This window comes from Erinaceus europaeus, chromosome 17 (assembly GCF_950295315.1).
Source record: "Erinaceus europaeus chromosome 17, mEriEur2.1, whole genome shotgun sequence".
Lineage (NCBI taxonomy): Eukaryota > Metazoa > Chordata > Mammalia > Eulipotyphla > Erinaceidae > Erinaceus > Erinaceus europaeus.
In genome coordinates, this window is record NC_080178.1 from 67,651,513 (window position 1) to 67,676,253 (window position 24,741).

At 40.3% G+C, this 24,741-nt stretch overlaps 1 protein-coding gene across 1 annotated transcript; it reads right to left on the reverse strand.

Annotated features, from left to right (window-relative positions):
- Window positions 1-477: 477 nt before the first annotated feature.
- LOC107522785 (interferon-induced very large GTPase 1-like) lies at window positions 478-24,151 on the reverse strand. The gene is made up of 4 exons (XM_060176965.1): window positions 24,100-24,151; window positions 12,385-12,518; window positions 9,606-9,669; window positions 478-8,199 (listed from the first exon to the last, which is right to left on the reverse strand). The coding sequence occupies exon 4, from the start codon at window positions 8,196-8,198 to the stop codon at window positions 903-905; it is 7,296 nt and encodes a 2,431-aa protein (XP_060032948.1). The 5' UTR covers window position 8,199; window positions 9,606-9,669; window positions 12,385-12,518; window positions 24,100-24,151; the 3' UTR covers window positions 478-902.
- Window positions 24,152-24,741: the final 590 nt, after the last annotated feature.

Sequence of the window (24,741 nt, forward strand, 5' to 3'; positions counted from 1 at the left end):
GGTGGGCCTCACCCCTTTGCAGTTCCTCTGCTCCCAGTGAACTGTTTTCCATTTAATTTCAGATGGAGACAGGAAGGGACAGAGAGACACATAGAGAGGAAGACCCCACAACACTGCTAACAGTGTCTATGGAATTTCCCCAGCTGCCATGCTTGGTGTTTCCATGTGATGCCATGGGCTCAAACCCAGGTCCTTGGGCCTGGTTAAGTGTATATTCATACTGGATGAGCTGCTTTCCAGCCCCTATGGTCAATATTCTTAATTAAGAAGGTTTAGTTAGATAGTCCCATATATTATTCTCAGATTAAAATATGTCATACTAATGATAAAAGACTGAAAACATTTATGTAAAGAAGAAAAATCCACAACTTTATTATAATCATGTAACATTGTTATGACTATAAGAACAAAAGAGATTTGATAAGAAAGAAATGTGTTTTACAAATTGAATAGTGGTTACAAATATTTTTTTTACAAACAATGAAATTACAAACCTAGAAAGCTAATATAATTAGTCAAAAAGTACTAGAATAAGTAAAATTACTGTTATTTGGTTGGTATAGAATTAGTGACAATTTAAAAATTACTTATTTTTTGATGGCACAATAATTTCACTTTATTTTTTAATATTTGATTGGGGAAATAGTGGCTTATAGGACTGTTGTTACCACATGTATACAATCTCTCATCTCCCTGTGCTAGGTGTCTGCACACCACTCCCACTCCCCACCCAAGTCTTTCTCCACTTGTGCTGGTGCTGAGGATTGAACCTGATTTTCCAAGCCTCAGGCATGAGTCTTTTTCATAACCATTATGTTGTCTCCCTAGGGGAAGGGTGGGTAGCCTTCTATCCCTTACCCACCACCCATTTTTGATTTTGATACTGAACTCTCTTTTGACTACTACATTTTGTTCAAGTCATCAATTACATCCTGTTTTGTGATTATTGTCCATGAATTAGGAATTTCACCCAGACCTGAAAATCTTTTCTTATATGCTTCTTCTAGGTCCTGTCTGAAGTGACAGACAAACCATTTCCAGTATGGCTGGGTGGATAAATCAGGGGTGATGCTCCATGTGGCATACTCCCCTCCTGCCTGTCGGTAGTTCTTATATGGGAATTTCCTGCCATCTGACAATATAAAGGAGTGGTCACTTGCTACAGAAGTATTACAGATATTAAGGGTAAATATATCTGTTTTATGATAATGCCATCCTTTGATTCCATTTGGCCGGTGAAAAGGAACACTGTGGTCTCCGTCATGGTTAGGGATTGTGTTTGTACAAATTGCTCCACAGAAGGGACACTGTTTCCAGCAGCCACTGAGATGTTCAGAGAGGATTTTCCTGATTTCAGGAACCATTTCCTCCACAGACATACTCAGACAGTTCTGTTCTACAGTGTCCATTGCAGGACCCAAAGCTTTAACCATGGCTTCTTTGAGAAATTCAACATCTTTTACTTCCTGGTGATCAATGTTTATCAGGTCTTTTCGTGGAAAAATCAGATCACTCTCCACGTGACCACAGAACAAATCCAGCCATTCAGACACAGTGCAGCTTTTACTTCTAGCTATTACAGTAGATTCAGTAATGGCACTGAGGGTGACATTCTTGATGTCCTCCAAACCTATCTTTATAAAATTCTTCATTTTTTCACTTCCTTCTGAAAGATATCTTTTAATCTGTTTTTCGATGTATTTATTAAAAAATGATTCTGGTTTATATAGGTACTGCCAGTAATAATCAAAGTTTTCTTTTTCTGCTAAAAAGATGAGAATGTGTTTCTCCAGGTTAGACCTGTTTCCACTGAAGGCAGGGCAGGTTGCACGCATGTCCCCAGCAATTTTAAGTACCATTCTTTTCCACATGGTGTCAGAGACAGCAGGGGTGAGTTTCTGCCAGAGGAAGTCAACAAATGCTTTGATTGATGTTGCTCCTTGACATGAGATTTTAAAGCTCAGGAAGAAATCATTTTTCTTGCTTTCCAGGTAGTTGGTAGGATCATTTGCTCTCTTGAAAGCCTTGTGCATCTCTTTAAATTTCTCTGATGCTATTTGAAATAAACTCAGAGCTAAGTCAATTTTATATTTATTTGTAAATGTGTATCTTTCATGAGTGGATGCAGACATCACTTCTTCTTCTATTATTTTCAGAAATTCATGGAAATAACTTGAATTATAGTCACACTTTCCTCCCAAAATATCATTAATAGTTTCATTAAATCTTGAAACAATGCTGTCAGTAGTTACATCTATGGACTCTTTATCTTGGACCTCTACTTGCCTTGAAAAGAAACCATATATCTTGTTCATGTTTATATGCTTGTCATATTTGATTTGAAACTTCTGTCCAGAATATTTCCTCAGTGTGTCCCCCATGTTTTTTTCCTTGTTGAAATATTTCAGAAGGATATCTTCAGCATCCACATCAATTGCTGGTTCTGGAATGGGCTGGAAAGTTGAAGCCACATCACAGACCCATGTTTTCCAAAGGCTATTGAATGTCTCATGCAGTTCTTTCTCACTCAGTTTTGTGCCTTTGACAGTTATAGCCAACTCTCTACTTCTTGTCAGTATTTCCTTTTCATAGCCTGCCTTTTTGCTATCCACATTTTCTTGACTATTTTTGAAACTAATAAGTTGATCAGCTTTTCTTTTGCTGTCAAAAACAAGTGCTTCTTTAAGGTTTATTAACTTACTTTCAAAGTTTGCTTTCCACTGAACTAGTATTTGCCTATTGGTATCTTCACTAAAGTATTTTTCAAGTTCCTCCTTGATGGCTTCATATTTTTCTGTAACTGGAATCTCAAGTGTGCTTGTGGTGATTGTCTGGATTTTTCCATTATGAATCTTGTTGATCAGTTGATTATACAAGCCCAGTACATGACTCCTCAGCTTCCAGGACCATAAGTTATACATGGCTTCCAATTTGCTCATGGCCATGACCTCTCTGGTATTCTTGAAACTGAAAATGAAGTTCTCACTTATCAGGGCCCTCCACAAGTCTTGAACTCGGAGTTTTACTTCTGATATTGTCATGATATTTTCCCTAGATTCTTGTTTGTCAGTTAGAATTCTACTTTTTAGTTCCTGGATGTTGTGGCTATAGCGAGGATTGGGGGGGGCCATTGGAGGGTTGCCATCCCAGAGGTGGGCAAAGTAGAAGACTTGAGTGTTAGCATCAAACTTAATGACGTCACTGAAGCAGGTTACATCTGAGTACTGTTCTTGTTCAGCTGCTGTAGCTGCCATTTCATCTAACCTCTGCACTAGCCGCCTTCGTCCTTCCATGTTTTGCTCCTTAGCTGTAACTTCCCCCACATTCTGATGGACAAAGAGACAACTTGGGGATATCTTCACTTTCTTCATCCTCAGAAAGGCTTGGACAACAATTTGTAGGATATCTTGCATTTCTGAAGGGTTTTCCCCAAAAATATTGATGAGAGTCAAGTTTCCAAGTCCAATGACAAAGGTGGCCAACTCATTGTCACGATTCTGGGATTTGCTGCTGAGTTCTGGGGCGCGGAGCCCTTCTGTGTCCACGACAAGTAAAAAGTCAAATCCAAGTTCCTCTGTGAATGTCTCCTCCACCTTGAGGAGCTGCATATATGCCCCCTGGGTGCATCTGCCAGCACTGACAGTGAACTGCAGCCCAAATAGGGCGTTCAGCAAGGTGGACTTCCCTGAGCTCTGTAGGCCCAGGACAGAGAGAACAAACAGTCGCTTGTCCCCCAGTTTCTCAGAGACCTTGTCAAAAACAGCTGCCACCCACTTTAGAGGCACATATGCAGCTTCCCCATCCATCAGTTCAATGGGAACCCCAGATATCATCAGATCTGCAGCAATTTCTGGAAGGGAGTGAAAACGTTCATCTTTTGTGGAGGATGTTTCTTCCAGAGCTTCATAGATCTGACCAATTTCTCTGAGAATGTGCTCAACTCCCAAAGTGCAATCAGTTATCTCAGTTGAAAGAGCTTCTATCTCATTTTGCCAACTATTCATTTCATTGCTTTTTATCGCCTTTAGTTTTTCTGTTTGTACCTGTGACCACAAAGACTGTTTCTTTTTATTTAGTATTTCCAGCTGTCCTGCAGTCATATTGTCCATGAGCACACTCAGCCATTGTAAGAAGTAGAGCTTGGTGTGAATTTCTGAATTGCTCTGCAGAATTTCAAGGACAGATCTAATCAAGTCATTGTGGGGAAATGCTCTGGTCAGCTGTTGTTGTCGTATTTTTTGTTTTTCTTCTTCGGTCTCACTCTTGTGTTGCTCTATGCTATGATTTCCTTTTTCTTTCAGATGATACAGTTCTTTGTCCTTTTTACACCAAAGGTGCCATAGTCTTCCTTGAAGTGGCAGTAAACTTTCCTTCATCTGGGATACCGTAGTTTCTCCCATTATGGTTATCAGAATCTCTGCTTTTTCTTTGGCTTCCCTGCAATCTGTTTGATCTTCATCAATAAGGAATCCTTGCCTGCGAGCAGTCCTGGCACAGTCCTCTAAGCTGGGAGCCATGGGAGAGAGCTCCAGCAATCGCCTGGCTGTAACTGTGAGCTCCTCTATTAATTCTGCCTCATTTCTATTCCTGATCCCAATTCTCACCCTTTTATCAGAATTATTAGCAGCCATGTTCTTTTCTTTGTCATCAAGCAAACAGATCAGAGATTTTGATGACTGCCATAGGTCACGAACCAATTTTCGGTTTTCTTCATTGTCGTCAGAAGTTGACATGAGGACCACAATGAGAGAAGAAACCTCCTGCAGGAAAGCTAGTTGCTTCGCATGTTCCTTTGCATCTCCATGAAGATTAGAGAAGATCATGCAGCTGTCAAATCTGTCATCCTCTTCACCACTGGGACAGAACCAGCAGATTTCCACCACACCCTCCATCAAGAGACAGTCTGTGGTGCTTCCCTTGCAGTGACGGTGAAAAAAGATATCATGCTTACGTTTGCTGAGAAGACAGTTCATGATCCGAGACTTGGAAGCAGAGAAGCCATCTCCAACTCTAATAAAGGACACTATCGGCGCAGAGACACAACACATCTGTTGATTCTTGAAATTGGTATTTTCCTCTTGTGGTGATTTTTTCCTTTCTTGCCAGCTTCTCCTAACTTGACTGAGAGACCAGAGAGAGAATTCAATTTGAGAACAGCAGGGACTGGGTATTAGGAGGGGGAGAGCAAACTGACATGTGGACAGTTTTCCCAAAATATATTGTCTGGCAAAATCATCTGCACAGTGAAGAATTGCCATCTGGATATCCATTGGATGAATGTGGGGTCTAGATTTGATAACGGAAGGATTATTGGAATGGTCAATGTTTTCCAAAAAGCCTTCATATGGATCCACTGCCTTATTTTCCTGGTTTTGGGCACTTGGATAGACTTGATTCTGTGCTTTTTCATCTTCTTTGAAGACCAGGTATCTCAGCCCACAATCAAGCACCAGTAGTTTCTGTAGGAAATAGAAGGGAAGCTCCTGCTCAGAACTGGGCTGGGTGTTGTACACAGACTTGTTGTAGATCATGTGAAAGTTAGCTCTGCTCATCCTTTTGGGATAATAATGTTTGAGACCTAAGCGCTGGAGTAACTCTAGGAAGGCTGTATTTTCTGTGACCTCACACATGCTATTTTCATTATCATGTGGCTGCTTTTTTCCACAGGAGATACTTTGCAATTGCTTTTCCCCCTCATTCATTTGCAGTAAGTTTGTGGTGTCCTCACAATCCCCAGTTATGAGCAGTTTTAGGTCTTTCTCCAAGTTTTCCCAGTCATAATCCATTCTGAGTCTAGTGAGGGCATATTCAACTTCTTCGGACAATGACTGTCCTATGTAAAATGTTATTAAGGTCAAACGTTGCTGTTTCTCCTCTGGAGAAACAGCTGTGACTCCAGCAGTAGCTGTCAGACCTGTGAGCACCAGGAATGCCTGTGCACTGTAGCTGCAAGTATTTTTAAGTTCCTGGTATTTATCATGGGCAGTTTGTATTTCAGTCAGTAGAAAGTGTAATTCATCAGACCCCAAGAGATACTGGAAAGTATTATTAACCACGTGATATCCTGCACCAGCTGCAATGGACAGTAGTAAGAGTTGTAAGTCTGGTTGATCTGTTTGCTGGTAGTAATTCAAGCAAAATCGAAGTGATGAAGTAACCACATTAGTGGCCTTTCTTTTTGCTTCCTCCATGGTTTTTAGGGATTCAGATGTAGCCATTGCTTCCATGATTTCATTCTGGGTTTCTTTTAAGCTTTGAATGAGTTTAGAATATTGAGAGTTGTTGATGCACTGTTGCTCTGACTCGGACTGGGAGATCCACTGCACGATGTAATGAGCCTGAGGAAAGTCTGCCAGCGTGTAGACATGAGGATCCAGAAGACTGTGCAACTGAGATTTAATAAGTCTTATATTAGATATTGAGGCCTCTTTGCAAAAGTTGACTATGTTCACTAGAAAATTCTGTAGGCCCCAATCTGTGAGGCATATGTTAACCCAAATGTCACTGCTGTTTTGACTCAGCGTTTGCTTGAAATCTATTAGTTTTTTAAGCTGTTCTTCAGGATCTGAGACCTCCCAGGATTTCACATCCTCTAGGAAAATCATAACTTCCTTCTTGGCTCTCAGTAATTCTTCTCCATTCCAGCTGCAAGCAGTGAGGCCAGTCAGAGCTGTGTAGCTGTCTTTCAGGCAGTTAGCTACCTGAAGAGGGTTCTTAAAATCTTTTCTGTGGTTGGAGAGGAGGATGTCCCAAATGGGCACCAGCTGAAGACCTCGGTCAATGACATACCATGTTTGATTACTGGTAACTAGCCCAGCTTTCCATTGGCAAAAACTATTTGCTTCTGGTGGGCCACCTGTTTGTTCCACAGATAACTGGATCTTGGCTTGGAGATTCTGGGAATTTGTTTTGTGAGAATCAATTTTTGCAAAAGAGTTTGATGCATCCACTTCTGCAAAATTCACCCAATAGCCACTGTAGCTTTCCCTTATGTAAATCTCCAGAGTCTCTGCTAACTGCTGTTTCACTTCTTCCAACTGCTCACTTTGGAATCCCTCTGAAATGACTTTCCACCAGAAGATTCCTCCCAGATGCAGAGGGCCCTGGTTAGCATGAGAGCCAAACCTTTGGAAGAAGACTTCGGTCCTGCTTCTCCACAAGGGGACACTGTCTGGGTCTGCATTCTTTCCCAACAGGTCTTCAATTTGCTTCAACTCCTGAAGAGCAGCCTTGGAGAACTGGAGCTGATCAAAGGGAAAGTGATAAGAAGCTAGTGGGATATAATTGAACTTGGTTAAGCAGCAGTAAGTGTACTCAGAGTATGTCTTTTTGGTTTCACTGGGTTCTAAATATTTGTTGTCTTCTAGGTCAGCATTAAGACTAAATCCCCAACAACTGCCTTTGTCTGGAGTAGTTACACTGAAGCCCAACTTTTCCATAGTTTGGGTGAACATAGCTTCTTCTTGAGGAGAACTAAATTCCTTTGATCCCATTCGAGTGCCTTGCTCAGGACCAAAGAATGAAAATTCTTCTGGGACTGTGAGTAGTTCCTCAGTCATTTTCATCAGCCCAGTTTGGTACTTTGTTTTGTAAATTCCCTGCAGGGCCAGTCCTCCAGATGCCCACCTCAGGAGATCTCTGTCTGGGAGATTTTGTCTGTAGGACAGTGTCTCCACAGTGAGGCTGTGTGGTCTCTTCATATTTTGCGCAGTTTCTCTTGGGGGATGGCTAATACTCTTTTCTGATGCCTTTCCCAAGAGTTGGTGGTATTCACTGGGATTCGCCATTACATGCCTCGGCTCTCCTTTCATTGTTCTCATTGCTTTTTCCTGTCTCTGCTTCCTTTTAGGTGGAAAGTTTCTTTCTTCTTGCAGTGCTTGCTGCACCTGATTGTGCCCTTTCTTTATCATTTCCACACGAGACTCTCCTGAATCTGCAGAACTCTTTGAATGAGAGAGATTAAACAACTTCTCTAGTGCTTTTTTCTCCCAGGGATGGCTTGCCTGGGATGTCAGCTTCTCAAAGTCTTTCTCTTCTAGGTGTTGTAAGGCTTGAATGCTGGTGATGCTCAGTTGTTGCTGCAGCTGGGGCAGCCAGTACTGAACATTCAGTCCGACTTTTCTCAGCAAGTCTTGGAGAACTTTCATGTTTTCATCTTTGAGCAAGAGCTCATCCTGGATGGACTGTGCTGTGGCCATGCTGTGTGAAGAAATGACACGAGTTAGCCTATGCTATGACTTTAGGAAGAGAGACCTTATATAGCCTACCAAAAAGCTAGCAAACTTGCTACACTCTCTCTCATCAGAGTCGGAAAACAGCTTTGAAGATGGTTGACATGGACTGATAGCAACCAACAAGGTACTGCTTGCAGAAGGTCATTCTACTTGAGGAGAGACTCCAGAGTGAGTTTAGTGAGGATGCACAGGGTTGAACTTGTTGGCAGTCTTGACCACTCCAGTGGAGAAAAGTAAACAGTGAGAGGATGCCTATCAACTCCAGTTGTGTGAGATGGACTGGAGATACCCAATTCTCTCCAGCAGTACTCAGAGTATTAAGGCAGAACTTTCATGCCACAATGTATTATAATGAAAGTTGTGAAAATCAAAGGTAGATCATTCTAAAATCAGGGAAAGAAAATATTGTCAGCTACAGAGGAATCCCCATTAGGCTATCAGAGAGTTTATCACCCCTAACCTTGCCTTGTAAGGAATGTTGATAGAAGCTTCTCAAGATGAATTGGAAATACATTAATCTGCATTCGGGAAGAGTGTTTAGTGGCTAAAACACTGGACTTGCATGCACATTGTCCTGGTTCAATTTCTGTTACTACATGTGCTAGATTAGAACAGTTCCTTAGTTCCTCTGTCTCACTAAATAAGTAAATAAATCATTGAAAAAAGTACTGATAAGCTTTAGAAGAGCCTGTTGTAGAGCACAATACAGTAGTCAAAGTAAATAGAAAATGATTCTATAATAGAATGATGTTTTAGTTACTTAACTATGCAATAATGTTTAAGGGCAAGAGTTAAAATGACTGTTGCTACTATAATAATATGAATTGCCAGTCTAACTGAAAAAAAAATGAAATAATAGAAATACTTGATTACACAACTTACCAGCATTTGTGGGGTGTAATGCTTAGAATGAAATATATAACACCAATAGTATACATTGGAAAAAAGTAAACTAGGGAGTTGGGCGGTAGCACAGTGGATTAAGCGCAGGTGGCACAAAGTGCAAGGACCAGTGTAAGGATCCTGGATTGAGCCCCCAGTTCCCCACCTGCAGGGGAGTCACTTCATAAGCAGTGAAGCAGGTCTGCAGGTGTCTATCTCTCTCTCCCCCTCTCTATCTTCCCCTCCTCTCTCCATTTCTCTCTGTCCTATCCAACAACAACAATAACTACAATAATACAACAACAAGGGCAACAAAAGGGAATAAAGAAATAAATATTTTTTTATAAAGAAAATACTAAACTAGTGAAGCAATAATTTAATATTCTATCTTATTAAATGAAAATTGAATAGAAATTATCAGGAAAAAATAATGAAAATTGCTATAGGGTGGGGGAGATCACATAATCACAATGCATAAGACTTTCATACCTGAGCCTCCTGAAATCTCAAGTTCAGTCCCCTGCACTACTGTAAGCCAGAGTTGAGCAGTGCTCTGTTAAAAAATTATAGAGAAATCAGTAAAATTGAAAACAGGAATCAATAGAGTAAATCAGGGATAGTCATACAAGTAAAAAGGGAGGTGTTCATTGCTAATATTAGAAATAAAATAGCGTTATGAACACTGATCCTAGACACACTGAGAAGGTAGAAATGGAATGCTGTGAATAATTCTGTGGTCCATATTTGACCAGCTAGAATAAATGGGTAACTTCTAAAAACTCATATTCAACCAAAGCTTAAAGGAGACAAAATAGATAACTTGAGTAGGCTGATGTCTACTAAGAAATTGAGTTAAAATGAACAGTTACCAGAAACAGATAGAAACAGGCTGGTGGTGAATTTTACCAAACATTTAGGGTAGGAAATGTAGCAAGAACCTATGATTTTTCTTCAGAGAACAGACTCACAAGGAATGCTTCTAACTGATACTATGAAGTTAGAATTACCTTATACTAATTGGACAAAAAGAAAAGTCTCATAATCTATGTAAGTCTTGAATATACTGGTAAAGTTAATTCAGTAATGTATATAAGAATACAAACCACAACCAAATACGATTTTATCTTATTCATATAAATTTGTTCCACTCTTGAAAATGAATTGATGTAATATATCACATCAAAATGCTAAAGGAGAAAAATCATATGGTTATATAAATGCATGAAGAAAAGGCATTTCATGGTATCCAAGATCCATCATTTGGAAGAAATGTTAGCAAGCTAGGAATAGAGGGGAATGAGTAAAACTGATAGGGGACACTTATAAGGGGAGATTTCTTCTTTGGAATAAAAACACAATGCCATTTTCAGCCAAGTATGAAGTCCTTAGGTGTAAATATGCTTAAACACGTGTAAGATCTGCGTGAGGACAACTAGAAGATTGTGAAAGCACTCAAGGGAAAACTGAGCAAACGCAGATACACTGTGAGTGATCACAGAAGCCTACAACATTTCAAGAAATTCTTTCAACTTGCTCTTTTGAAATTATGTATTTTATCTGATAGAACAGAGAGAAATTGAGAGGGAGGGAGATAGGGAGAGACAGACACTGGCTGTCCTCCTCTACTGCTCACGAAGCTTCCTCCCTACAAGTAGGGACTGGGGGCTTGAACCTGGGTCCTGGTGCATAGTAATACATGCACTTAGCCAGGTTCACCACCACCCACCCCCTCAAATTCCTTTATTGATCCCTTATAATCAGAATATTAGCAAGTTATTTTGTGGATATTAACAAACTGATTTTAAAACTTACAGGGGCAGGGGAACATCGTGTTTATGTAGAGCATGCCAGAGGCTTCAAAGTCCCAGGTTCAATACCCCCCTCCACCATAAGCTAGAGCTGATAAGTGCTCTGGTAAAAAAAAAAAAAAATAGGGAGCCGGGCTGTAGCGCAGCGGGTTAAGCGCAGGTGGCGCAAAGCACAAGGACCGGCATAAGGATCCCGGTTCGAACCCCGGCTCCCCACCTGCAGGGGAGTCACTTCACAGGCGGTGAAGCAGGTCTGCAGGTGTCTATCTTTCTCTCCTCCTCTCTGTCTTCCCTTCCTCTCTCCATTTCTCTCTGTCCTATCCAACAACGACAACAACAATAATAACTACAACAATAAAACAACAAGGGCAACAAAAGGGAATAAATAAATAAAATAAATATTTAAAAAAAAAAGAGGATTGAAAAAAAAATACACAGTGGGTCTGGGAAATAGTGCACCTAGCTGATCACATGACTGTTGTGACTGTAATCACCTGAGCTTAGACAAAGGAGCAAAAACATAATAGAATATTATTATTCAGTTCTAAAAAATGTAAAGACATGGAAGAAACTGTACATTGCCATGTGACCCATTTAAAACGACTCGCTCTGATATTCTCTCTCTCTGTTTTTACTTTTGCCCTGACATTCTCTACAGTTCCTTTCACAACCATCTCACCATTCCTTTTCCTAATACTCCCTTTGCTCATTTTCCTTTAGAAACCACACACTGCCATCTGCCTTCACTTTATGTTATTTCTCAAATCTGTATGGTCTACTGCATGACCCTTTCCCTACTTTCTGTGCCAGGGGGTCTGTACTCTCCGACTTGGTTAAATTTCTCTTTGTGAAGCCTTCCCTTAAGATTCTAGATTGAGTTAGTAGCTCTTTTTGTGCTGTCTACAGTATTTTGTGCGTTTATGCATTATACAGATTTTCTTTTAGACCTTCTACTCTCCTTCTTCCCATCCTCATAGCTATTGTGGACCAGCACCCAGGTCATTTACATTCTTCCTTAACAAGTCTTATGGTCTATCCTTGTCCCTCTGTTTTAACTTCTGATACTTTTGATATATATATGTATTTTCCCTCCAGGGTTTTTACTTGGACTCCATATCTATACGGTTTTCCCGTGACCAGTGAGTTCCTTCTCTCTCTCCCTCCACCACTCCCTCTCTCTCTTGTAGAGAGTGGAGGGTTCTAGTAGAAAGGGAGTGAAAGAAGGAGACACCCAATGGTGTTGTCCACTGCTTGTGAGGCTTTCTCTGTGCAGGTATTTCCATGTGGTGGTTGTGGGCCTTTACCTCAGGGTAAGGTGCGTGTGATCATGGGCGAACTATCCCCCGCCTCCTCTTTGGAGTTTTTGACATTGTAGCTTTAGCTGCACTCTCACTCTCCTTTATCTGTTCCTGATTACTTTCTCTCCCATTATCGCCTCCCCCTTTTTCTTAATCACCTACCTGTGATTTTTAAGCCAAGAACCTGTTTCTAGGCTGTCCCAGAGCTGTAGATGTAGAATTCGGTCCTTCTTTGCATCTGTGAGCTTATGCCTCACAGCTGTAGTCCAGATTCACATTTTCTGTGTGCCTGGGGACTAATGCATTTATCATTAGTCAGTAAATGAAAAAATGAACTTACTATATTTTAACTTTTATTATTTTGTTACCCCCCAAATCTGGATTATGTGTTTTGTTTATGACTCTTAGGATTAAAAATCATGGCAAGAAACTCCTGATTATAAAGTGGACTGCAGAGTGGGGGTAGATAGCATAATGTTTATGCAAAAAGACTCTCATGCTTGAGGCTCCAATGTCCCAGGTTCAGTCCCCTGCACCTCCACAAGCCAGAGCTGAGCAGTGCTCTAGTCTCTCTCCGTGTGTGTGTGTGTGTGTGTGTGTGTGTGTCTCTTTCAAATATAAAATAAATAAAATGTAAAAAAATAAAGTGGATTGCCCTATGTGTGTGGTTTGTACTCCCATGGATGGGATATCACAGATATGAGGTCATTCTCTCACCTACCTAGTATGCCTTCCCCCTTTTCTCTCCTATCTGTGGCTTTAAAGAAGTTCCCATTGCTTAAGAAATAAGGAAAAGAAAGGGATGTCCTTCCTTTAAGGATTTTATGGCCACTAGATGGCTCTATTGAGCTTCTAAAACGCTGCTAAAAAATCTTGGTAAGGGGCCAGATGTTAGCTCACTTGGTTGAGTGCACATGTCACAATGCTTAGGCATCTGGTTTCAAGCCCTTGGTTCCCACCTGCAGAGCGAAAGTTTTGTGATTGGTGAAGCAGGGCTGCAGGTGTCTGTCTGTCTCTCTCTTTATGTCCCCCTACCCTCTTAATTTCTTCTTGTCTTGTCCAATAAATATAGATAATAATAATAATAATAATAAAGTCAAACACCAAGACCTGTCTGCTAGTCCCTGCATAAGCTATACAATTAATTCACATCTGATTGATAGCATTAACATAAATTCTGAAATCAAGAATATAATAAAACTAAACAATATTTATTTCTTTATTTCTTTATTTTTTAAGAAATGTGGTCTAGGACTAATTGTGGATCACTAAATATGATCCAACTAATCTGAAATATTAAGGCTTAATTTTAAACATCCTTATTTAAAAATTATAATATTGAATATTGTTGTATGCTTTACATTGGGTTGTTCTAGCTCTCCCCCTGCCAAGAAAATTGGTTCAGTCCTGCTAGTTTCGTGGGCCGCTTGTCCCCGCCCCAAGGAACCCCGAGAGAGTTCCAGAGTTCCAGAGTTCGAGAGTGCTTGGCGCCGCCGCGGGGGAAAGAGGCAGCAGAGTTCTGTTTGGTGATTAGTTTGGTTTAGTTTATAAATCGTTGTTCCTGAATAAAGAAATACAGCTTCTCTGCCCAGCCGTACGTCTCTGGTCGTCTCTGTTACCCACCCGTGAAGCTAGCCTGGCCAGCTGGAGCCTCTGAATTTTAACAACAGAATATGATGCCCTTATTCTACTTGTGTTTATTACTCAGGAATTAACTTATATTATCTAATCAGGAAAATATCTAACTTGGTTTTATGGCTAAGCTTAATAGATTTAATAAATGCCTAGATTGTTTTGATGTGATATTCTAAGACTCAAAACCAACCTTCATAAGTTAAAGTTTAAATAAATAAGTAAAATGTATCTTGCATCATCTAGAAACTTGTACACAGGGGCTAGATGGTGATGCGCCCAGTCGGGTCTACAAGTTAACATGTTTGAAGACTATGACTCAACTGTGTTTCCGTGTGTGTGTGTGTGTGTGTGTGTGTGTGTGTGTGTGTGTGTGTGTGTGAATACCTCATTAGTGACGGATCAGTGCTTCAGGTATCTTTCTCTCTTTCCCTCCCACCCCCAGTTTCTCTCAGTCTCTATCAGAATAAAAGAATCAAAAACCTGGCCACCAGGAGTGGTATACATTGGCTGTGAGGAATTGAGCCCCAGCAATAACCTTGGTGGCAAGAACAAAAGAAAGTTAAGGGGACCAGGTGGTGGTGCACCTACTGGAGCACACACATGACAGGGCAGTGTATCGTGACCAAGGGTCCAACCTCTGACCCCTACTGTGGGGGATGGGATGGATGGGGAGTGGGGGGCATGACTTTCACAAGTGATGAAGCAGTGTTACAGATGTTTCTCTTCCTCTCTGTCTCTTTCAATTTCTGTCTTTCTCCAAAATGAATAAACAAAATGGTAAAAACTGAAGTTGTATACATTTTTCTGTAGTGCTCATGAAACATTTTTGAAGATAGATCCCATGCTGGGGCAAGAAGAAGTGTCAATAAATTCAGGAAGATTGAAATCACAGCAAGTAACTTTTCAGTTTAAATGGGATGAAATTAGACCTTAACCATGAAAAAGTAAGTTAGAAAAAAAATCACATATGGGGAGACCAAACAGCAACCTATTCACTAACTATGGGGTCATTGAGGAAATTAAGGAAATTAAAAGTTCTGGAAGCTAAGTGAAGATTTGAAGATTTGAGCTATTAGAAGCTATGAGTGCAATAAGATGAAAACAACACAATTTCCAATAAGAAACACATACACATTCCCCCTCTCAACATTAAAACAATTATTCATGTATTTATTTTATCAGAGCACTGCTTAGTTTTGGCTTACAGTGGTTCTGGGAGTGAATATGAGAACTTTGGTGCTTCAGACATGAAAGCCTTTTTGCATAACCGTTATGCTATCTCCCCAGCCCACATAGACCTTTAATAATATTTTTCTAAAAAGTAAAAAGAGAAAAGAACAAACATATAAATTGATATTAATATAAAATATACTGTATGTTGAATATATGCAGATGTTAAATCTGTAAAGACATAGACATGGCAGAATAGGCTGCAACAGGCAACCCTTCTCTCTTACTCACCGATCAATAGGAAGACTTCGCCAGCTTTGCCTGAGTCAACCAGGAGTCTGTGGATCTGAAGGCTGGTGGTTGTAATGCTGTTGGCTACCTGGTCTAGGGGAAGGCAGAGACTGTGGAAACAGAAAGCCCCCATCAGTGAGCTCTTCTGTGGGTGTGAAGTGCTATAATCCTGGCAGAGGCAGAGAACTGAACCAAATACTGAGTCCTGATGGAATCGGCTGATGGCATCTAGGGTGGCTTAATTTCCATCACCTTCTACACAAGGATTGAAGGCCAGGGATGAAGAACCCAAGCTTTTTTTTTTTTTTTTAACACAGTTTATTTGCTTATATTCATTTATTTATTTATTGGATAGACACAAATTGAGTGAGGAGGGGGAAATAGAGTGGGAGAGGAAGGGAGAGTTCGTGAAGCTTTTCCCCTGCAGGTGGGGAACAGGATCTTGAAGCTGGGTCCTTGCACACTGTACTGTGAGCACTTAACCGTGTGCACCACTGCCTGGCCTTGAACCCAAATTTTTTGCAGGGAAGTGGTTGTGGTCTGACCTCGAGCAAGAGAGGGTTCACAGAACTCTCGTGTCTGGGTTGGACCTTCCCTCACAAGTTAAACTCTTTTCTGACTCTAACCTCATTACTGCCTTTCCCCACTTTGGCCATATAAAGGAAAGAGAAGTCTAATCGTAAAGCCACAGCACCACCTATAAGGAAAATATGCAATACCAACTCAGATAAGAAAATAGAAAGCTTTAGCATGAAGCTGAGTCTGTGAACTTGCATGTGTGTGCAAGTAAGTGAGTGAATCAGTGTGTGTGTGTTTGTGTGTTTGTGTGTAGAGCCAGGGTCTTGTGTATATATGATTTCATAGCTTGAGTTAGCTATTTAATCCAGATAGATATATAGGTAAGTAGATACTTACGATAGTAAGTTACCTTACATTCTTTTAATACTTTTATTGTTTTAAAAATATTTTTATTTATATGATAGAGACAGCCAGAAATAGAGGTGGAAGGGGGGTGACATACAGGGATAGAGACAGACAGACATCTGTGGCACTGCATTACCACTTGTGAAGCTTTTCCCCTGCAGGTGGGGGACCTGGTCTTGAACCTGGATTCTTGCAAATTGTTAACATGTGTGTTCAACCAGGTGTGCCACCACCTAGCCCCCCATGATTTTTTATTTTTCCTTTTCTTTTTCTCTTCTTGTTTTGACTCCAGGGTTATTGCTGGGGTGCCAGAACTAGGATTCCACTTCTCCTGACAGCAATTTCTTCCTTTACCTCCCTCTCTTTCTCCCTCCCTTTTTTCCTCTTTCTCTTCCCTCCCTCCCTCCATCCTTCCTTCCTTTTTCCCATTTGGTTAGATAGGATTGAGAGGGGAATGGGAGATAGATAGATAGATAGATAGATAGATGAGAGAGGGGGGGTGGAGAGAGGGAGAAAGACACCTAACAGATGTGCTTCACTGCTTGTGAAGCATACCTGCTATAGGTGAGAAGCTGGGGGCTTGAACCTGGGTCCTTGTGTGGGTCCTTGTGCATAGTACTATGTGCACCAGCACCTGGCCCCTCAATATTTTTTTCTGAAAAAAATTAAAAATCTCTCAATGAACAAAAGTAAAAACATGGTACAAATAATTAAGAGAATTAGAAATCTCCAGACTCCAGACAACAAATTTAGTAGAGTGACAGCACTGGAGGATAAAAAAAAAGGCTTTAGAAGAACCACTGTGATTCTTGAAATAATAGCACAATAAATTATAGTTGAGAAACCATAGTTACACCAAACAAAGTATCACTAGGAAATGCATATTAAAGGAATTACTGAGGCATATTTTTCAGTGGAAGTGAAATCTCAACAATGGGAGGTCAAAGATATAGGAAGAAATGATGAATAACGGGAGTTGGGCGGTAGCGCAGCGGGTTAAGCGCAGGTGGTGCAAAGACCAAGGACTGGTGTAAGGATCCTGGTTTGAGCCCCCAGCTCCCCACCTGCAGGGGGGTCCCTTCATAAGTGGTGAAGCAGGTCTGCAGGTGTCTTTCTCTCCCCCTCTCTGTCTTCCCCTCCTCTCTCCATTTCTCTCTGTCCTATCCAACAATGATGACATCAATAACAAGAATAACTAAAACAATAAAACAACCAAAAAGGGAATAAATATATAAAAAAATAGTGACGATAAGAGATAACTATGCAGGTAAGTGTAAGTCAATACACACAATATTGAGGATTAAACTATTTGGTAACAATTGATTGTAGACTGGTGTGTGTGATCAAATTCTTTTAAAGAGTCCCTAAATCCTAACAGTATCTAGGAGAGGTATCAGTACTTATGTTGATTATGATACATTTTTAATGTCAAGGCTATGTATTGATCTCTAGAATAACAAAAGTTTTTCAAACAGAAAACATGAAATAATAGAAACAATCAATTATACATTGAATAACACCGCATACACTGGGAAAAAATAATGAAAACCAATTCAGAAATCAATAAAGTTGAAAAAAGAAATCAATAGAGAAAATCCATGATATCATAATCTGTTTCTTCTAAGATATCAACCAAACTTATAATGATACTCAGAAAAAAGAAGACATAAATTGTTTATATCAGAAATAAAGTAGGTTTATAATTACTGATCCTACAAACATTAAGAGGCTAGAAAAGGAGTATTATGAGTATGTCTGTGCTCCACATTTGACAAGGTAGAGGAAATGAACCAATTTTTTAAGTCACAGCCAACCAATGTTTAAATGAGAAGTATTGGTAGATACCTGAATAGGCTCTACTGTAAAATTGAACAAAAATTAGCAACTTCAAGAACAGATAATACCAGGTTGATAGTGAATTCTACAAAACATTTAAGGAAGGTACCAGTAACCTATAAATTCCTTTCAGAAAACAGAATCATAAGAAATGCTCCAAACAGATATTATGAAGTGGGACTACCGTACTACCCAAATTAACAAAACCGTTATAAGAGTGAAAAGACTGTCAATCTGTGCACTTCCTACTGGAAAATTAGTAAATGTAATCCAAGAATGCATATAATAATTATACACCACAGCCAAGTATGATGTTTGCAAGCTGTTTCCACTTTTGTGAATTAGTCAATATAACACATCACACCAAAATGCTAAAGGAGGAAAAAAATTGTAAATGCATGCAAAAAGGGCATCTGACAGAACTCAGTATCCACTCTTGAGCAAAAGATCTTAGCCTGCTAGGAATTGAGAGGAATGACTAAAACTGATAAAGGACACAAGGAAATATTTCTTGTTTGGAATAAAACAAAATGCAAATACATTGCAAGTGAGTCAATGAGAAACTTTAAAAAGGAATTCAAGATGTTAATTCCTTTTCAGCATTCTCTACCAATCCATTATATCCTATTAAAGTCTTAGCAAGTTATTATGTAGGTACTGATGGACTTGTCTTAAAGTCTCTGCAGTGCGTCTGGGAAGCAGCATATGTAGCAGAGCACATCCCTTGCTGTATGAGAGACACTCAGTCTGAGCCCTGACATCACATGGGAGCAGTGTGGACAATCCCAAGGGACTCTGAGGATGGTGGTGTGGTGCTGTCTCTCCCTCTCATCATCCCTCTCTCTCCTTTCTGCCCCTCCGGAAAGGATAATGAAGGAGAGGTTGCCTGGTGACATTGCACATGTGTGAGACTTTGACTTGACTCACTCCCCTGTGCTGCATATAAATAAATAGATAAATGTGTGTAATGGCAAAAGGCCCAGAATAGGCAACACAAAATTGAAGAAGAACTCAATTGGAGACCTGAGATATTCTAATTATGGACCTAATATAATCAAACTGGGAGTCCAAAATTGGCAGAGGACTGTGGTCCACTGACCTTTGAGAAATGAGCAAAGGCAATATAATATGATCGAGTATTACCCAACTTTAAAAAAGTGTAGAGATATGGAGGAAACGATATTGTCATGTGGTCCTGCTCTAACTATTATACTTAACCTGGCATTCTTAACTAGTCCATTCCCTGCCATTCAACCATTCCTTCCCCCCAATTTTACTGTGCCCTGGTAAGGTAGGCAGTCACCGCATTTGCACACAGATCATGGAGTTTGTAGCTGATTTCAGGGGCAGTGCAGCCTGTTGTCCCTGTTGGAGTGGGATACTCTGACAGCTAAGGGTTTGAGGCAGTATCTGTGCAAGGGTCATGTAGTTCCTTTGCTATTTCCCACTGGGCTCCTCCTCAGGGTCTCCAGTTCAAAGAACCTTCATTCTGTCCTGCCTTGGGGGCTGCTTCCCCTACCTGTCATTCCCATTCTCCTGTGAGTTGTCTGTGGTCTTTTCCTTTGATGCCCTGGGCTTCTACCCTATTCCTTTTAGCTCAGCAAGGTACACAAGCCTAACTTGTCTGATAGCTTTATTTTTCATGTCTGTTCTCAATATCTAATTAAATTTGGTTTTCTCCTGCTAATCTACTTTAAGTCAGTGAATCTAGAAGAGAAAAGGGGAAAATAACTCCTTGAGTTTTCCCCATCTTCCTTGTCAGGGCTCTAAATTCCTTATTTAGCTCAATTTTTTTCCCCTATTTGTGAAGCCTTCTGTTAATCTTCCAGATTGAGTTAGTACCTTTCTTCTCTGGGATCATCATAGCAATGTATCATTAATCATAATAACAGTGTAAACCTTGTCTCCAGGCCCTGACTCCTGGATACAGGTGGCTAAAGTAATCTATTTCCCCTCTTACGGTCTCATTAAATGCTTACTTCCTCAGATCACTTGGATTAGACTCAGCGGTCTCTGTTTCACTTATAATGACACTAGTTATAAACACTTTCATTTCTTGTTCTTTGCTTCATTAAAGATTACTGATCTGTTTGCCCCTACTGATGAACCAGTACAGAGTTTTTGTAAAATAATGAGCAATTAGGTTTTTCTCTTTTTCCAGGCTCCTGCACTTTCACCCACATTCCTCCTGACTGAGCGTGTACCTGCTCTGTAATGATCACTCCTAGGAGTCAGCAGATTAAAAAAATATTTTAATTTATTTATTATTGGATAGAGACAGAGAGAAATTGAGAGGGGAAGGGAAGGTAGAGAGGGAGAGAGAGACAACAAGACACTGGTAGCACTGCTTCACAGCTTGTGAAGCTTTCCCTTGGCAGGTGGGGGTCAGGGGCTTGAGCCTGGGTCCTTGCTCACTGTAATGTGAGCTATTAACCTGGTGTGCCACTGCCTGCCCCCTAAGAGTCAGCAGATTTCAGGGAAAGGTAGTACTTGATTATATATCCTATTCCACTGTCCTCAGTTAATTCTATTGGGCTGTTGAAAAAGTGATGACACATTTTTGCACAGAAAAAAATAGAACAATTACAATTATGTCATGACTTTTTCAACAACCCAATAAATGCTTAACCATAAAAAAAATCAGTTCAATTTTGGCCCATACTCCCAGAGGGGGCAAAATGTTAAGGATGTTAAGGATGTTAAGGAAGATGACCTAAGGGCTCTGAAATCCAATTTCATCAGGAGCCAGACAGAGAAGAGGAAAAACGGAAAGATATTTAGAAGTAGTAATAGGTGTATGTGAGACTTGCGAAGGAAGAGAAGGAAGGAATATATATGACTCAACTAATATATGTGACCTTGGGAGAACCATTGCAGTTTCCAGTGGAGGGAATGGGGACACAGAACTCTGGTGGATAGTATGGTGTGGAATTGTTCATCTTTCATTATGTAAATCACTAGTAAGAAAGAAACCCTTTCTGTCAGTTTTTTTTTTCTTTTTCTTTTTTTTTTGCCTCCATGGTTATCACTGGGACTTGATGCCTGAACTACAAATCCACTGCTCCTGGAGGCCATTTTCCTTGTTTTGTTGCCCTGGTTATTGTTGTCATTGCTGTTGTTGTTGTTGGATAGGACACAGAGAAATTGAGAGAGGAGAGGAAGACAGAGAGGGGGAGAGAAAGACACCTGCAGACCTGCTTCACTGCTTGTGAAGCAACTCCCCCCCCCCACCCTCCCGCAGGTGGGGAGCTGGGGGCTCGAACTGGAAGCCTTATGCTGGTCCTTGTGCTTTGGGCCATGTGTGCTTAACCAAGTGCCATAGCACCTGGCCCCCTCTGTCTGGTTTTTGATAACTTTAACTCTACATCTGTTTGAATTCTTTTAATTTTAATTGCAAAGTCTCCCCGTTTTAGCATGATCCTTTTATCCCTCCCTCTCTCTCTTCTAAAAGACTATTCAGAGCCTGGATTTATTTATTAATAAGTTTGCCTATTTATTTATTTACCTATCTGTTAATCAATCATTGCTGTGGCTTCACTGCTTGTCCTGAATTTGTAAGCTAAAAGAAAAAGACTGGGTTGGAGAAATGCATATAATAATAATATACTTGGATGATGTGCTGTTTTAATGTGTGCATGATCCAGGTTTGAGTGTTGTAATTTAAAATAAAAGATTTTGCATGCTGTGGTGTGGCTAAGAGAAGGTTTAAACAATCAAAACTTTATTAGTTGGTACAGTATTATGAGTTGTATATTTTAGGTACCACAAAATACGGGTAAATAAGCTAGGCTCATAAGCCCATGAGTAAGTTACCAAAAGTTCAGCCCCACGAGATAAACAGTTATCAGCAGAGTTATGGCTACTCATATGGCTGCGGAGGAGTCTTAAGAGTTTACCAGCTAGCTGAGTTCTATGTGCTCAGTTCCCAGGAGAGGCAGCCAAGGCAGGCACCTCAAGCACCCTCAGCCAAGATCTGTCTGACCAGGAAAAGAAGCAACAGCCAAAAGGGCCCAGACTTTCGATGGATCCACCCATAATCTATCCACCCAATGTCCGTTGTGCATTTGTGCAGATCATTGTATGTTCTGTCGCCAGGCTGACATCAGCCACGTGCTGTGTTCAACTTCCTATTTATTATTGGCTGATGCATTGCGTCAAAACATCTGAATATAGTCCCCAGGCCACTGAAGGAATCTTTGGTGCCATCGTCTCTTTCTTATTTCTCTATAACATAAATTAAACAACAAGGGCAAAACAGCCACCAAAAGCAGTGGGATCTAGTGCTGGCACCAGCAGTAACTCTGGTGGGAGCGGGGGACAGAAAACAGAAATCGATACGCCAATTCCATTTCAGGTTCTGCTTGTGTTTTTTTTTCTGATCTTGTTTTTCAACTTCTGCCTGAGAGTGAAATCATCCCATATTCATTCTTCTGTTTATGACTTATTTCACTTACCATGAATTTTTCAAGACTCTGGGGTGGGTGGGTGGGGAGAATACAGGACCAAGAAGGATGACAGAGGGACCTAGTGGGGGTTGTTGTATTGTTATATGGGAAACTGGGGGATGTTATACATGTACAAACTATTGTATTTACTGTTGAATGTAAAACATTAATTCCCCAATAAAAAAATTTAAAAAAAAACAATAAACAAAACAAAAAAAAAAGAAAACAGAAATCGTCATAGAGATTAGTCAGAGTCAAAAGGAATTATGCCATTCTTAGAAGTGAAAATACAAATCTGCATTGTCATTGTTAAAATAACAGCTCCAAATCCAGAGAAATGAGTATGTTGTCTAAACAAGAAAGAATTTAGTAATTTTTCTTAAACTAAAGTTAAATCCAGATAGCTAAACTGAAATCTTGCTTGTTCTCCACTCAGCTTCAAGCCTGACAGGATGGAACCGGGGGAAGCTTTGGTGTGATGTATTGAGGGCTAACTTTAATAAGTTCAGAAAAAGACCATCTGGGGCAACACTGGGAAACTGAGCACAAACTTTCAGGCACAGTCTGTTTTTACAGTCTCGTGTCTTTTTTCATGATAATACACATTTTCTTTTCTTTTTAAGATTTTTTATCTTTATTTATTGGATAGAGACAGCCAGAAATCAAGAGGAAAGGAGGTGATAGAGAGGGAGAGAGACAGAGACACACCTGCAGTCCTGCTTTCACCACTCATAAAGCTTTCCCCCTGCAGGTGGGGACCCGGGGTTCGAACCCAGGTCCTGGAGCATTGTAATATGTGCGCTCCACCAGGTGTGCCACCACCTGGGGCCAATAATATACATTTTCCAATACATCTTGTTTTTGCTCTGTTTTGATGTCTGTCTCTCATTTTCTTGTGCTGTTTTTATAATATAAATTGTGTCAAGGAGAACACTAAGGACGAATATCATCATCTCCAAAGTGGACCCCTGGTCATAGAACTAACAACGTATGAATAAATCAGAAGCAAACAAACATGATGAGAGAATATAAAAAATATCAGTAAGTGCTGCATGTTTTCTCTGCCTTTTTACCCTCTGTCTTCTTTGTTTTTTTGCCTCCAGAGTTATTGCTGGGGCTCAGTGCCTGCACCATGAATCCACTGCTCCTGGAGGCCATTCCCCCCCCCCCCCTTTGTTGCCCTTGTTCTTGTAACCCTCTGTCTTCTGTCTGCCTCCCCTCTCTGGTCAGTGAATTTACAGTTGGCCTCTCACTGCCTCCTGTCCACTGCTCTCTTGCTGGCAAGTTTCTTAGTACAGTAAATACACTCTTAGCTTTTCTTCTATATTTTGTACAATAAATACACTCTTTGCTTTTCTTCTATACTTTGTCTATTGTGAATCCATTCCCAGACCTTCAAAACTGACTATATGTCATGATAGTCACTATAGGTCATGATAGTGCCTTTCCCTCTCTTTCTTTTTCAGATAGAGATAGAGATAGACATAGAGATACTGTAGCACTGCCCCAGTTCTCCAGTGCTCTGACTTGTTCAAATTCTTTGTCTACCCAGTTTCCCTTCTTCCTCATTACTTACCTGTCTCTTGAAGGCCAGTCTTCAGTTGCTCTGCAGAGAGCTGTATCCAGAGTAGTTTCTTTCTTGGAGTCTGGAAGGCTGCTGACTCTGACATTATATCTCTGACAGAAGGTCCTGAAGTTCCTCCCATTTCAGCAAGTGAAAGGCCAAGTTTCACTATTGCTATTGTTGATTGCTTCTTTTAAAAAAATCACCTGACTAAAATGAGTCCTGCTAGTTTTGTTTCTACTGTGTTTCCTGTATTAATTGACTGCAGTAGAAATAATATCTAGAAATGATGATGACAACTGTGTGTGTGTGTGTGTGTGTGTGTGTGTGTGTATACACACCAATAGTTTGGGTGAGCATGTAACAGATAAAGGTTATGGGATGAATCTGAGAGATGTGGACACATGAGACTGGATTCTTCTGTAAAAGTGCTTTCATAGCTTGTTATTCTAGAATTCAGTTCACTGAAAGTAAAGTCAAAGAGAGGAACATGCCTCCAGGGCTAATTAAACTTGTAAGCTGTTTTTTTTTTTTGGTATAGTGGCTAATATAAATTTACAGTTTTTAAGATCTTAATAGTTTACCAAGGTCACACAGCATGTTGTGTGTTTATTGTGAGAAACTTAAAAATATGAATGACCTCATTCACATGGG

What these genes read in the sequence shown, in the direction of transcription:
- LOC107522785 (XM_060176965.1), bottom strand. Translation starts at nt 8,198, where the DNA reads ATGGCCACAGCACAGTCCATCCAGGATGAGCTCTTGCTCAAAGATGAA.